Below are 14,840 nucleotides of genomic sequence, written 5' to 3'. Positions count from 1 at the left end.
GGGGATTGCAGAGAATCTGTAAATCACTTTTGGAAATATGGGCATTTTGTCAATATTAATTCTGCCAATCTAAGAACCTGGGAGGTCTTTTCATCTTCTTTGTTCAATGTTTTATAATTTTCACTGTACATGTCTCTCACCTCCTTGTTTAGATATATTCCCAGGTCTTTATTTGTTTGAGGCTATTTTGAATGGAATTTTCCTGATTTCTTTCTCAGCAGGATCATTATTGGTGTCTAGGAAAGTTTGACTTTCATTTGTTGATTTTTTAAAATATTTTTTAGTTGTAGATGGACACAATATATTTATTTTTATTTGTTTATTTCTCTGTGGTGCTGGGGACATAACCCAAGGCCTCATGCATTCAAGGCTAGCACTCTACCACTGAGCTACAACCCCAGGCCTTGTTTGTTCATCTTGTATCTTGCTGCTTTGATGAAGTTATTACCTCTAAAAGTGTAGGGGTGTCAGCAAATAGAGATAATTGAATCCTTTTCTATTTTTAACTCTTTAATATTCATCTCTTGCCTGATTGCTCTGGTTAGAGTTTCAAGTACTATATTGAATAGGAGTGGTGAGAGTGAACTTCTGTGTCTTATTTCTATTTTTAAAGAAAATATTTTCAGTTTTTCCCCACTTAGTATGGTATTATCTTTGTGTTTGACATATATAGCACTCACAATGTGGACACAAATTCCTTCTATGTCTAGTTTCTTCAGTTTTTGTTTGTTTGTTTGATTTTTAGTTATTGATGGACCTTTATTTATTTATTTGTTTGTATGTGGTGCTGAGAATACAAGCTAGCCAAGCACTCTACCACTGAGCCACAGCCACAGCCCCTCTTCAGTATTTTTAACATGAAGACGTACTGAATTTTGTTTAAGGGTTTTTCTGCATTGACTGAGATGATTATGTGATGTTTGTCTTTAATTCTATTTATGTGATATATTGCGTTTACTGATTTTCATATATTGAGCCAACCTTGCATCTCTGGGTGGAACCCACTTGCTCTATAATCTTCTTAATGTTTTTGAATGTAAATTGCTAATATTTTATTAATCATTTTTACATCTATGTTCACAGGCATACTGATATATAGTTTTGTTTCCTTGATGTGACTTTATCAGCTTTGGTATCAGGGTGGTACTGGCTTCATAGACAGAGCACATTTCTTGTCATTAGGTGAAGTAGGACTCTATATTTGATACAGAAAAATTATAAAATGCTAACCATAATAAATTAGGAGTTTAAAATAATCCATACCCCTAGACCAGAAAAATGTGTTGCATTTCCTTCTAGTCTGTTATCACCTTCCTCCTGCAGCCTGAAGGCTGCATGTTTCTCTTCTCTCCCTCTCTTTCCCTCAGGTGATGAACACAAGATTCAGGGGCCCCTGATTGTCCTCTCCATATTCCATTTTCCAGGTCAGTGGGCTCTCTGGCTCCCTCAGAGAGCAATTTCTCACTTTCTCCTCCCTTCTCATACCCCACTACTACATCCCCACTCCTCCCTCCTAGAGGATGAAATTCTTTCTCTTTTCATTTGGAAAAAAAAGTAGGGCTCAGGTGAGAACTGCCTCATAATCCCATTACAGCCCCCACGTTTGAAACTGTGCCACCAGGGACGGTGGAGGGTCTTTGCTGTCTGAGGCCACCTCTGCACTTGGGAACAAGGTTGGCCCTCCCTCCCCTGCATCATCACCTTCCACACTCTGTGGCTCATTTATTAACCTCTCTATAGAAAACAAAATTCCTCCTTAAAAATTCACCATCTATCCTATATCTCCCTCCCATACTGCCCCCAATTCTCTGATACACCTTATAAAGTGATGTCTGAGTCCTTTCTCTCATGTTGTCTTTTTAATCACTGAATTTTTTTCTAGTGGAATTACAGCAGCATTTCAAAGGTCAAATGCTTCTACAGGCTGTCTATAAAGACACATGACCCCAATCTTCCATGCAGCCCCATTTCCTGATCCCCAGAATTAGCCTGCTTTACTTCTTTTGCCTGATGCTGTGTCCCTAAATAGAATGTTAACAGGGCTCCTCCTTAGTTTTCCAGTTTCATGTGGCACTTTTAATGGACAGTTTCCATTCACAGACCCCTGTCCTCTCAACATTTTATAATTTCCATTAGATCACCATTTTTACATTCACTGACTATGCAGATGTTATTCACAACTAGGTTTGTAGCTTTCATTACTTTGTTTCCTTGGACTGACTTTTTAACTTCCCTGCAATTAATAAAAGTGTTCTTCCTTCGTTTGCTTAGTTTCTGTTGTTTTCATCACTGAGACTTTCCCAAACTCTCTCCCAGGGTCTCTGCTATGGTTTGAATGTGTGCTCCAAGGTTCATGTGTTGGAATCTTGATCTTCAATGTGTGGGGAGATGGGGCCTAATGGGAGGTGGGTAAGTATGAGAGTTCTGCTCTCCTAAATAAGTCAGTATGTTATTTTGGAAATGGGTTGATGCCTCCTACCTCTCCTGCCCTCTCTTTTGCCTTTACACCTTCTATCACACAAGGAAATAGCAGGAGGGCCCTCGCCAGTACCATGACCTTGGACTTCCCAACCATAATAATGGTGAGAAAATAAAACATCTGTTCTTTATAATTTTCTCAATGTGTGGTGTTCTGTTAGAGCAGCCAAAAGACTAAGACAGTCTCCACCAGTACATTAAAGCATAACTAGGACTCCACCAATTTGGTCTTTGTGAAGACACTTGTCCTAGAGCTGGACTGTGAAGCCACACCTGGACTGGATGCCTTCACAATGGAGCAAGGCTGACTCCCTGGATCTGCTTCACCTCATGGGAGAACTTGGCCTCCCTCTCTTGTGCTGGCTCCCTATTAACTTCATCCCATCTGTCCCCTTTCCTTGGTTTTCTCCATCATTTTTGTTTCTCACTTCATTTAGCCACATCCTATAGGAACATGGAGCAAAAAAATATTGAAACCCTAAACATCTGAAATGTCCTTAGCACACCCTAGCTCTAAGTCCAACTTTAACTTAGTACAGAATTCTGTGTTGAAAATATTTTTTCTTTGAATGCACCTGATATGGCTTCAACATTGTCTAGCTTCCAAGGCTGTCTTTCTTGCCTCTTGAAATGTTCAGGGTTTCTTTTTTCCTACCCAATTTCTGAAATTTCATTCTAATCTATCTTGGCGTGGGTCAGTTTTCCTTTGTTTTGTGGCAGTTCAAATGTAATTGGGGGGGGGGGGGGGTGTGCTGTAAACACTGAGAATTTTTCTTGAGATTTTAAAATCATTCCTGACTCTCGATTTTGGAATTCATCTTGTTCAGTTGTTGAAAATCCTTTATTGATGCCTTGTGCTCTTATAGTTCTTCTGTCTTCCTTACCTCTATTTTTCTAGCTATACAACTTCTTTTCTGGTACTATTTTAATTGTTCAAGTCATCTACAGACTTATTCACTTCTGTGACCAGTTTTTAATTTCTAAGAACTTCTTTGTTTTCTTTCTACATATAATTGCACATAATTCCTTTACTTGTTTACAAATACCATATCTTTTTACATGTTTTAGCAATTACTGAGAGTAGTGGCAGTGAATCAAGCAAAGAAGTTGGGAGCAGTTGGGATCTCTCCACAGTTTACTCAGAGCAGCAGTTCTCAAAGTGTGATCTGTGGAACCCTTGGAGGTGTTCAGACTATTGCACAGGACCTATATCTTCAAAAAAAAAAAAAAACATTTTTATAATATCACTGAAACATTACTTACAATAAAGTAAAACTTGGCAAAGTGGAAGCTATAGTACCAAATTGTAATCATAGTTATTGTATTCGTGAGTACCTTTTAACTGCAGAAGGGAAAATGTGCCAGTTCACTTAGACATGTCCTGAATGAAGTGTTAAAAATCATTACCTCTGGGCTGGGGTTGTGGCTCAGTGGTAGAGTGCTTGCCTTACATGTGTGAGATACTGGGTTGGATCCTCAGCACCATATAAAAATAAGTAAATAAAGATATTACGTCCACCTATAATTTAAAAATATATATATATTAAAAACATTAACTATATTAAATCTTCATTCCATAGTCCATATTATAAATACATTTATTTTTGATAGAATGGGAAGTGCACATAAAACACATTTGCTACATTCAAAAGTCGGGTGTTTGTGTCAACAAAAGCCATTTAGTGCGTTGTACGACTAGCCCCATTTTATGGAATATCATTCCTGCTTCAAAGAATGAATGACAGGGGAAGTATTCCTTAGACTTCAATATTTGGCCAACAACCTGTCCCTTCAAGATAATCCACAGACAGCAATATATTCAATGATAACATGTATGTTCTCAAGAGAAAATGAGAATCTGGGCAAACCTGTATCTACCACTATTAACCTGACAGACTCCCAAGTACTTACAACACTTTCTGGTGAAATCTGTGGTGATATCAACATATGACCTCTTGATTATTTTCACTTAAATATGTTAATACTAGAAGGTTTATATAACTTGGTCAAACAATGCATGACTAAGAAATATCATGCATCAGCACAAGATCCATTCAATGTGAAGACACACCCACAGACTTTAATGAAATAGAATATGAACTATTCAAAGATAATGTTTCAGGATCCTCATGGCAAAGAACCTTTAAGAAGCTAACACTTGTGTCATTTTAGTGTAGTATCAAAGATGAATATCGGTTATGTTATTAAAAACATTCCTCCTATATATTTGTGTGGATGTATTTTTTGTTTCAATCAAAATCACAGGTTAAATGCAGAAAATATGAATATCTAGCATTCTCTATTGACAAAAAGAACTTTCAAAATTGTAAAAAATAAAATGATCCATTTTTATTAAATCTTTTCATTTTGGAAAATAGTTATTTCTCTTTGAAACTACTGTTTCTGTTAACATGCAATTAGTTATTAATATTAAGAAGGAAGAGCATATCTCTTAAATGGAATTAATTTCTAAGGTGGCAAATATTGATAGACATAATGCATAGAAACTTGATTACCTCTGATTACTACTTTCTAGAGCATATAAAGATTCTGAAACCAAAAATTTGAGAACTGCTGATTCTGCACCTTGAGGCAGGAGTCAAGGTGAGGGTGTGTGTGACCAAGGACGACAGTACAGAGTAGGGTTCTGGGCAAAGTCCCAGTCCCGGGCGTGGCTCTCAGGGTCTAGAGCGGTGCCTGGGGTGTAGACACCGAGCACTGGGGATTTTCCTCTCTCTGGAGTTTCACTTCTTCTTCTCCCAACCCGTGTCAGGTCGTTCTGCCTGGACACTCCTGACGCGGCCGCAGTTCTCACTCCCATTGCGTGTCTTGCTCCTAGAGAAGCCAATCAGTGTCACCGCTGTTCAGGTTTTAAAGTCCCCACCCGCCGGCCAAGTCGCAGAATCTCCCCAGAGCTGCAGGATGCGGGTGATGGCACCACGAACGCTGCTCCTGCTCCTGTCAGGGGCCCTGGCCCTGACCGAGACCTGGGCGGGTAAGTGCCAGGTGGGGAGGGAAATGGCTTCTTGCGCGGGAGGAGCGAGGGGACCGTCCTGTGAGCGCTCAGGAACCGGAGGAGCTGTGTCCCCGCTGCTCCCTCCCCACTGTGGTGCGGTTCATCCTGACCCTCCACTCCCGCCCCTAAGTCCTGCCCTCCCGCGTCCCACCGACCCCTAAGCTTCTCTAGACCCCACTCCTCTCCTCCTGGCGTCGTCAACCTGGGACCTGGGTCGGGCGCCTAGAAGAGGATCCCGGGGTCTCAGCGGCTCCCTTCCCCCAGGTTCCCACTCCCTGAGTTATTTCCACATCTCCGTGTCCCGGCCCGGCGGGGAGCCCCGCTTCATCACCGTGGGCTACGTGGACGACTCGCAGTTCGTGCGCTTCGACAGCGACGCCGCGACGCCAAAGAAGGAGCCGCGGGCGCCGTGGATAGAGCGGGAGGGGCCGGAGTACTGGGAGCGGGAGACACAGATCTCCAAGGACACCGCGCAGGTTTACCGAGTGGACCTCAACACCCTGCGCGGCTACTACAACCAGAGCGCGGGCGGTGAGTGACCCGGGCCCTCTCGGAGGTCGCGACCCCTCACGTCCCTCGCGGACGGCCCCGAGTCGTCAGGGTCCCCGGCCGAGCTTCACCCCAAGGTTGAGGGACCCGCGGGGACCCCGACCCAGACAGCGCCCGGGGACTGTGACGGTTTCGGTTTCAGTTTAGGGAGAACCCGGGGCGGGCGGGCGGGGCGGCGGCTGACGGGGCGCGGGGACAGGCTCTCACACCATCCAGAGGATGTACGGCTGCGAGGTGGGGACCGAGGGGCGCCTCCTCCGCGGGTACCTTCAGGACGCCTACGACGGCAAGGACTACATCGCCCTGAACGAGGACCTGCGCTCCTGGACCGCGGCGGACACGGCGGCTCACATCACCAAGAGGAAGTGGGAGGCGGCGGGGGCCGCGGAGCAGGACAGGGCCTACCTGGAGGGCACCTGTGTGGAGTGGCTCGGCAGATACCTGGAGCACGGGAAGGAGACGCTGCTGCGCACAGGTGTGAGGGGCTTCACCTGCCTGATCCCCTGTAGGTCCCTCCTAAAGCTTCCCACAGGAGGGAGGAGAATGGCGCCCACACTAGACACCTCCTGCTCCTTGTCCAGGGGGAGGGAGTGGCCTGGACCCCCAGGGGCTGCCCTAGAGAGGAACTGAGGCCGCTGTCTCTCAGGACGAGTGAGGGATCCCGTCTCTCTCTCCCTGGCGGCTGGGAAAGACAGTAAATACCCAACCACAGGTCCCGGTCAGCAGCCTGGACATCAGGGACAGACTGTCAGGTCCACTCCAGCCTAGTGTCCTGGGAGACCTGACTCCAGCTTTTCCACATGTCTCAGCCTCTACCCAGACCAGAGTTTGAAGTCCCTCTTACAGACCTGAAACCTCTTACACTAGGTTGCCTCAATATGATTCTAGAACTTTCCAAGGAATACATTATGCGAGAATCCTGCCTTCTGGTTTGGGTCTAGGTTTTGTGCTCCTCCCCACCCCAATCATGTTGTCCATTCTCAGGAGGGTCATGTGAGTCCTTCAGTGGCCCAAGAGGAAATGCCAAAATGTCTGAATTTCCCTATTCTTTCCCTCAGACCCCCCGAAGACTCATGTGACTCACCACCCTACCCCTGAAGGGCATGTCACTCTGAGGTGCTGGGCCCTGGGCTTCTACCCTAAGGAGATCACCCTAACTTGGCGACGAGATGGGGAGGACCAGACCCAGGAGATGGAACTTGTGGAGACCAGACCTTCCGGGGATGGAAACTTCCAGAAATGGGCAGCTGTGGTGGTGCCTGCTGGAGAGGAGCAGAGATACACCTGCCGTGTGCACCATGAGGGGCTGCCCAAGCCCCTCACCCTGAGATGGGGTAAGGAGGGGATGAGGGCACAGAAACTGTTGTCAGGAAAGCAGGAGGCTTTCTGGAGACCCTCAGCAGGGTAGGGACTGAGAGCTGGGGATCAGGGCCCCTCACCTGACTTCCCTTCCTCTCCCAGAGCCACCCCCTCAGGCCACCATCCCTGTCATGGGAATTGTTGCTGCTGTGATTGTCCTTGTTGTCACTGGAGCTGTGGTCGGTTTTATCTTGTGGAGAAAGAAAAACACAGGTAGGGAAAGTGCAGGGTCTGAATTTTTGTCCCACTGGTGGTTTCAAGTACCTGGTAGAAGTGTGTCCTGCCTTGTTCATGGGAAGTAATATCTACTCGTGTCCTTACCCAACCTGGAATCTGTTTACTTTTTGTAAAGTGCATAGAAACTAAAGGACAAATATATCCTCTTGATGTTTGTGGTGATGGGACCTGATTCCCAGCATTTAGAGGCCAGAGGGAAATCTTCCTGCTGAGGAAGAACTCAGGAGAGTAATAAGCTCCATCTTTACGCATCTATTTTCTTCTTGTCTCCTGATCCTTTCCTACATCTTCAGTCACAGTTCTGGAGACTTCCCCAGTGTCCAGGACTAGGGTGTACCTCTAAGACCTGTTTCTAACCTGCTCTCTCACAAGATGTTTTCTTCCCACAGGAGTAAAGAAAGGGCCCTATGCTCCAGCTGCCTGTAAGTATGAAGAACACTGATCTCTGAGGCCCATGGGACAGTGTAATGGGGAGCAATGGGGGAGTTGGTCTGTCCCATAATTCCTCCATTACCCACATCTCCTGTGGGCTCTGACCAGGTTCTGTTTTTGTTCTGCTCAGGTAATGACAGTGCCCAGGGCTCTGATGTGTCTCTCACTGCTGAGAAAGGTGAGACCCTGGAGGGCCTGGAGAGGGAGGGGGTTGGGGAATGAGGAGACTGCTGGGTTACAGGGACTCTCACAGGGATTTGTGACATTTTGAGTGTTTAATGGGTTGTTCAGAGTGTCTCCATTACAAGGAGTGATCTGAATCTGTTCATAATACTTTCTTTTACAGTGTGAGATACTACCATCTGTGGGACTGAGCAGTACAGGATTTCTTCAGTTCCCTTCCTGCTCTCTACTGCAGTTTCAAGAGTTCCTGGCTACTCTTTGTGCAGCTGGCATCTGATTGTGTCTTTGTGTCTGTGTTCCTACAATCATAATGTGAGGCAATGGAGAGAGGAGCACATCCCTGATCACCAGGACCCCTCCTCACAATGTTCTCTTCCTCAATCAACTTTCCTATATAGCTGATGTGGGGCCGGGATGTCTTCATTCCTGATTTAGCTTTATGTTGCTCTGAACTGTAGCGTCTTTCTTCCCTTTTGGAAAACAGAATGTGGATATTGATTGTGTTTCAAGTTTGTGCCACAAAATATGTTGATGGGTTAATTAAATGAGAAGAGGATTCCTAAAATTTCTGAGAGAAAATAAAACCTGAAACCTTCCAGAATCCATGTGTTTGCTGTGCCGAGTCTGCTGCAGGTGGGGACAGGAGACGGATGAAAGGAGCTCCAGCAGGTGGACAAGGTGGCACCTAGTCTGTGCTCAGTTCATCCTGGGCCTTTGTGGTCACTCTCAGCTGGATCAGTTTTACTGCTCCTTAGTCCTCGTCCATTCAGTTGAACCTCATCCCAACAGGACCTCTGATGACGGGTAGCATCACCAGGGCTGGTCCTGCTCCAGGACCTTGGCCAGGGAGGGCATCAGGCCACTGGGTTAACATAGCACGAGACCTGAGTCTGACCTTCTGCTCCCATCTTTTTTTGTTTCTCACTTTTCACAAAGAATTATCCCTGTTCTTGTTAGTAAGTTTGGGTTCTGGTCTTGTTCTATTCTGGGTGTCTCTCAACTGTGACAGCAGAAGTTCATTTTTTCTGTCATTGACCCACAAGACCCAGGGAAGTTTCCTGGATTGTTTTTCCTATCATTCCTCCAGTATTTTTAAAGGAACCAGATTATGGGAACAGCAGAGAGGAAGGATCTCATGAGTTCTCATCTCAGATAAATTCCTCTTAGGCTTCCATCTTCTCTAACTGAGCAGTTTCACTGTCCTTAATACTCATCCCAGAACTTGCTCCATTACAGATTCCTGGATTGATAAAACAGAGTCTAACAGAGGTTTATGTTTATTTGGAAAATATGACCCATTAGTTAAGGATCATGAAGATCAAAATGTCCTTAGCAGCTCTGGAGAGCAGGAGGGCTGGTGTGGAGGGATGAAGGGCAGCATTTGTGAGAAAAGCCCAAATGGCCCCGATCTCAGTGTGAGAAACCCTTGACTGCAGATGCCACAGCAGCATTTGATCTGAAATTCCTTTAATAAAGAAGGAGGAGTTGACACTGATCATTCATTCATCTCTCATTTGTTGAGTACTGAGTAGAAGATACACAGTTTTCACCTAGAATACATCAGGGAAATGAAAACAGGCCTGTGTTCTATAGGAAAGCAGAAGAAGACACATTGTATGCAGAGTAAGTAATGACAGTGTTCATGTTAGGTGGTAAGTGTTGCAGGGTAGGTGTGAGAGTGGGTGTGTGTGGACAGGGAAGATGGTTGTTTTACTAGGGTGCTCAGCATGGCATTTTTTAGCAAGGTGATAGATTTGGAAGATGTAAAGCAATTTGTCATGAAGATGTTTGGAGGAAGAACTTTCTAGGCAACAGGAAGTTGTAGTGCAAATGCACCAGGGCAGGATCCTGTGTGTATGTTCTGAGGAGAGTGAGGATCTGAGATGTCCAAAGCAGAGTCACTGAGAGGAGCTCAGAGACATGGCCAGTCACAAGATCTGGAGGTAGACAGAAAGAATCTTGCATTGAGTGAGGCATTTTTGACAAGGAAGACACGGTGCATCTTTTCAAAGCATCATGCTAACTTCTGAGCCAAGAACAGAATCAAGACGGGAGGACTAACAAGGCAGCAGGGAAACTCTGGGGAACTAGACACTCCTATGTTGGAGATGTTGGTCATTTCCACTGGTGTATGAGCAGGGGAAATAGTGGAAGTGTTTGGATGCTGCACACATTTTGAAGATGGAATTTACAACACTTCCTAATGAACTTAATTGAGTTTGAGAAAAAGGAAGTAAGAGAACACCAAAAATTTGTGACACTGTAATTAGAAAGGTAAGAGTTATATCAACAAAGAAGGGAAGATTGTCAGAAGCATAAGTGAAGACAGGACTTTGCAGGCACTCCAGTGGAGATGTTGAGCTGAGGTGTTCAAACTGCTATACCAATAGCTGATAACCAAAGTGCTCTCAGCAGACCCAAGGGCTTGATGTAAATATGCATTTTTTGCTTGACTGGTGTCAGTCTGGGACAAGGTGTGGATAGAAGTGTCCTTGCTCACTCTCGCTTTCTGTGTGTGTCTTGTTGTGGGTTGGTAACAAACATTTCACAATCCAGTGCTAGCACACTTAGTACACATTTGAGTACCATTGCTGTAGAAAGAATAGTGTTCTAGCCTCTGCCCTGGTGTCAGATTAACAGCAGGAAGAAATCAGCAGTTCCTGGTGATTAAATTTTTAGTAACATGATATTATGGTTGCCTCTTCCCTTAAAATCAGCTAGAAAGAAGACATAAAACAGAAGAAGCATCCAAAAGGGAAGAAGATAACAATTCTTTAACTCAAAATATAAATGTGGGCAGAAATTCATGGGGGAAAAAAAGTTGCTCTCATCCCAAGGCATTTGCCCAAACTGGAAAAATCTTAGCTTTGATTTTTTTTTAAGACTCAAGGTATAATACTGTGTTATATTTCCATTAGTATAACCAAATACCTGAGATAATTCACTTATAAAGAAGAAAGGTTTATTAGGGCTCACAGTTTTGGAAAATGAAGTCCATGATTGGCCCTGCCACTTTACTCCTGTAGTGAGGCAGCACATCCTGTTGGGAGCACTGGGCAGAGCAAAACCCCTCACTCCTCACCAGTGAAGGAGAACAAGAAGGGGACAAGGGTCCAACAATGTCCTTCAAAGGCACAACCCCAGTGTTCTAAGTACCTCCCACTAGGCCCCTCCTCTCAAGGATTTCACCATTTTCCTGTAGCACCACCCAGGGACCAAGCCTCTAGCACATGGGCTTTGGGAACACTGAGCCTTCAATCATAACAAGCACAGAGGTAATGATCCTCAGAGGTACTTTGAATAGGAATTATAATAGGAGACATTCTGGCTTTCTGATAAATCTAAGAAACAAAAAATTTGTATCCTCGAGACCTGGCCCAGATCCACCTCCTCTGAGCTGCACCCATGGTAGACCCAGGTCCGTCCAACCACTGGCAGATACCTGGCAGAGCTAAGGCCCAGGCCCAGGACCACCTTCCCAGACCTCCTGGAGCCTGGGCCCAGGGTAGGCCCAGGTCTACCCCACACACATACCTGGGAATCCAGGCCTAACCCACTTCCACCTTGGGATACTGAAGCCATCCATAGCCTCTCCATGCAGTAGCCTCTACATTGCAACTACAGAAAGGATCTAGAAGCAGCTGCATGTAGGAGCAGGCATTCCAAAGCCATTGTAAGGACCACCCCTTTAGCCTCATCTCTGAAAGATGTTGCATCCATCTTGGGGCACCTCCATTGCTATCTCGAGTTACCTCTGCTCTCGCCACCACCACCTACAGTTGCAGTAGCATCCATTGAGGGACACTGGCAGGGTCTGGAAGCCCAACACCAAGGTAAAGTACAGATAATCTGCACAGATACTACAAGATTATAGGGTAGAAACTCTAATACCTCAGATCCACACTGCAAGAAAGGAAGACACATAGACAACATGAAAAAACAAGGGAGGACACTGCCTCAAACAAACCAGGATACTATAAAAACAGAACCTACGGACAGCACAGTTGAGGAAATGTCAGAAAAGGAGTTCAGAATGTTCATAATTAAAATAATCTTTGAATTAAAGAATGACCTAAATGAGCAAATACAGGCAAAAACTGATCACTCCAACAAAGAAATAAGAAAGCAAATACAGGTAATCACTGATAACACCAAGAAAGAGATAAGGGAGCAAATACAGGTAGCAAAAGATTATTTCAAGAAAGAGATAGAGATTCTGAAAAAAAAAGCAATCAGAAATCCTTGAAATAAAGGAAACAACAAACCAAATAAAAACCTCTATAGAAAGCATCACTACCAGACTAAATCACTTGGAAGACAGAACGTCAGATAATAAAGACAAAGTATACAATCTGGAAAATAAAGTTGACCACACAATGAAGATGGTAAGAAACCATGATCAGAACATCCAAGAATTATGTGATAGCATCAAAAGACCCAATATAAGAGTTACAGGGATAGAGGAAGGCACAGAGTTTCAAACCAAAGGAATGCACGATCACTTCAATGAGATAATATCAGAAAATTTCTCAAACATGAAGAATGAATTGGAAAACCAAATCAAGAGGCTTACAGGACACCAAATGTACAAAATTACATCAGATTTACACCAAGGCACATTATAATGAAAATTTCTACCATACAGAATAAGGATAGAATCTTTTTAAAAATATTTTTATTAGTTGTTGACGGGATCTTTATTTTATTTACTTATTTATTTATATGTGGTGCTGAAGATCGAACCCAGTGCCTCACACATGCTAGGCAAGAGTGCTACCATTGAGCCACAACTCCAGCCCCAAGGATAGAATCTTAAAGGCCCCAAGGGAGAGGAATCAGATCACATATAGTGGGAGACTAATTCGTATCCCAGCAGATTTTTCAACCAAAACCCTCAAAGCTCTGAAAGAAAATGGATGCCAACCAAGAATCATATCCAGTAAAATTAAACTTTAGATTTGATGATGAAATAAAAACCTTCCATGATAAACAAAAGTTAAAAGAATTTACAACTAGAAAGCCTGTACTACAGAACATCCTCGGCAAAATATTCCATGAAGAGGAAATGAAAAACAACAATGAAAATCAGCAGAGGGAAGTATTACACTAAAGTAAAAAAACTAACCAGAGGAGAAACCAAGTCATGTTAAATACCAAAAATAAACAAAAATGGCTGGGAATACAAATAATGTCTCAATAATAACACTGAATGTTAATGGCCTAAATTCACCAATCAAAAGACATAGGCTGGCAGATTGTATTTTATAAAAAGATCCAACAATATACTGCCTCCAAGAGACTCATAGGAAAATACATCCACAGACTGAAGGTGAAAGGTTGGGAAAAATCATACTACTCACATGGACTGTGGAAGCAAGCAGGGGTTTTCATCCTCATATCAAATAATGTAGACTTCAAGCTAAATTCAATCAAAAGGGATAATGAAGGACACTTCATACTGTTCAAAGGAACCATATACCAACAACACATAAAAATTATAAAGATCTATGCCCCAAACAATGGAGTATCTGCATTCATCAAACAAACTCTTCTCAAGTTCAAGATCAAATAGAACACAAAACAATAACTCGGAGTGACTTTAACACACCTCTTTCACCACTGGACAGTTCTACCAAATGAAAGCTGAACAAAGAAACTATAGAACTCAATATATATAGAATATATATATATATATATATATATATATATAAAAAAAATTTCATCCTTCAACAAGCAAATACACTTTCTTCTCAGCAAAATATGTATTCTTCTCTAAAATAGACTACATATTATTCCCCAAAGCAACTCTAATCAAATACAAATAAGTAAAGATACTACCCTGCCTTCTATCAGATAATAATGGAAGAAAGTTAGAAATCAATGATAAAATAAAAAATAAAAGCTACTCTAACACCTGGAGAATAAATAATATGCTACTGAATGAACAGTGGTTGAAAAAGACATCAAAGAGGAGATTAAAAATTTCTTAGAACTAAATGAGAACACTGATATAATGTATCAAATTATCTGGGACACTATGAAGGCAGTACTAAGAGGAAAGTTTATTGCATGGAGTTCATTCCTTAAAAGAAGAAAAAGTCAACAAACACATGAGCTAACATTACATCTCAAAGCCCTAGAAAATGAAGAACATTTCAACACCAAAAGCAGGAGAAGATAGGAAATAATTAGTCAGAACTGAAATCAATGAACTTGAAACAAAAGAAACAATTTTTTAAAATTGACAAAACAAAAAGTTAAATAAAATTAAGGAAAATTGAAAAACTCTTAGCCGTGATAACAAAGAGAAGGAGAGAAAAAAACTCAAATTACTAATATACATGATTAAAAAGAAAATATCACAACAGACACTACAGAAATACAGAAGATAATTAGAAATTATTTTGAAAACTTGTACTCCAATAAAGTAGAAAATATCAAAAGCATGGACAAATTTCTAGAGTCATATGATTTTCCCAAATTGAATCAGGATGATAACATAATTTAAACAGATCAATTTCAAGCAATGAAATAGAATATACCATCAGAAGCCTACCAACCATGAAAAGCCCGGGACCAGATGAAT

The 14,840-nt window shown here is 42.9% G+C and overlaps 1 protein-coding gene across 1 annotated transcript; it reads left to right on the top strand.

The window, feature by feature from the left end:
• Positions 1 to 5,362: 5,362 nt before the first annotated feature.
• On the top strand, positions 5,363 to 8,855 carry LOC114099259 (class I histocompatibility antigen, Gogo-B*0201 alpha chain-like). The gene is made up of 8 exons (XM_027943508.2): positions 5,363 to 5,473; positions 5,759 to 6,025; positions 6,243 to 6,518; positions 7,102 to 7,377; positions 7,505 to 7,615; positions 8,029 to 8,061; positions 8,202 to 8,249; positions 8,418 to 8,855. The coding sequence occupies exons 1-8, from the start codon at positions 5,401 to 5,403 to the stop codon at positions 8,420 to 8,422; spliced, it is 1,089 nt and encodes a 362-aa protein (XP_027799309.2). The 5' UTR covers positions 5,363 to 5,400; the 3' UTR covers positions 8,423 to 8,855.
• The last annotated feature ends 5,985 nt before the right edge of the window (positions 8,856 to 14,840 follow it).

The sequence above is a fragment of the Marmota flaviventris genome, chromosome 6, assembly GCF_047511675.1.
Source record: "Marmota flaviventris isolate mMarFla1 chromosome 6, mMarFla1.hap1, whole genome shotgun sequence".
Lineage (NCBI taxonomy): Eukaryota > Metazoa > Chordata > Mammalia > Rodentia > Sciuridae > Marmota > Marmota flaviventris.
Note: the sequence above shows the minus strand (reverse complement) of the source record. Positions and strands in the feature narration are given on the sequence as shown.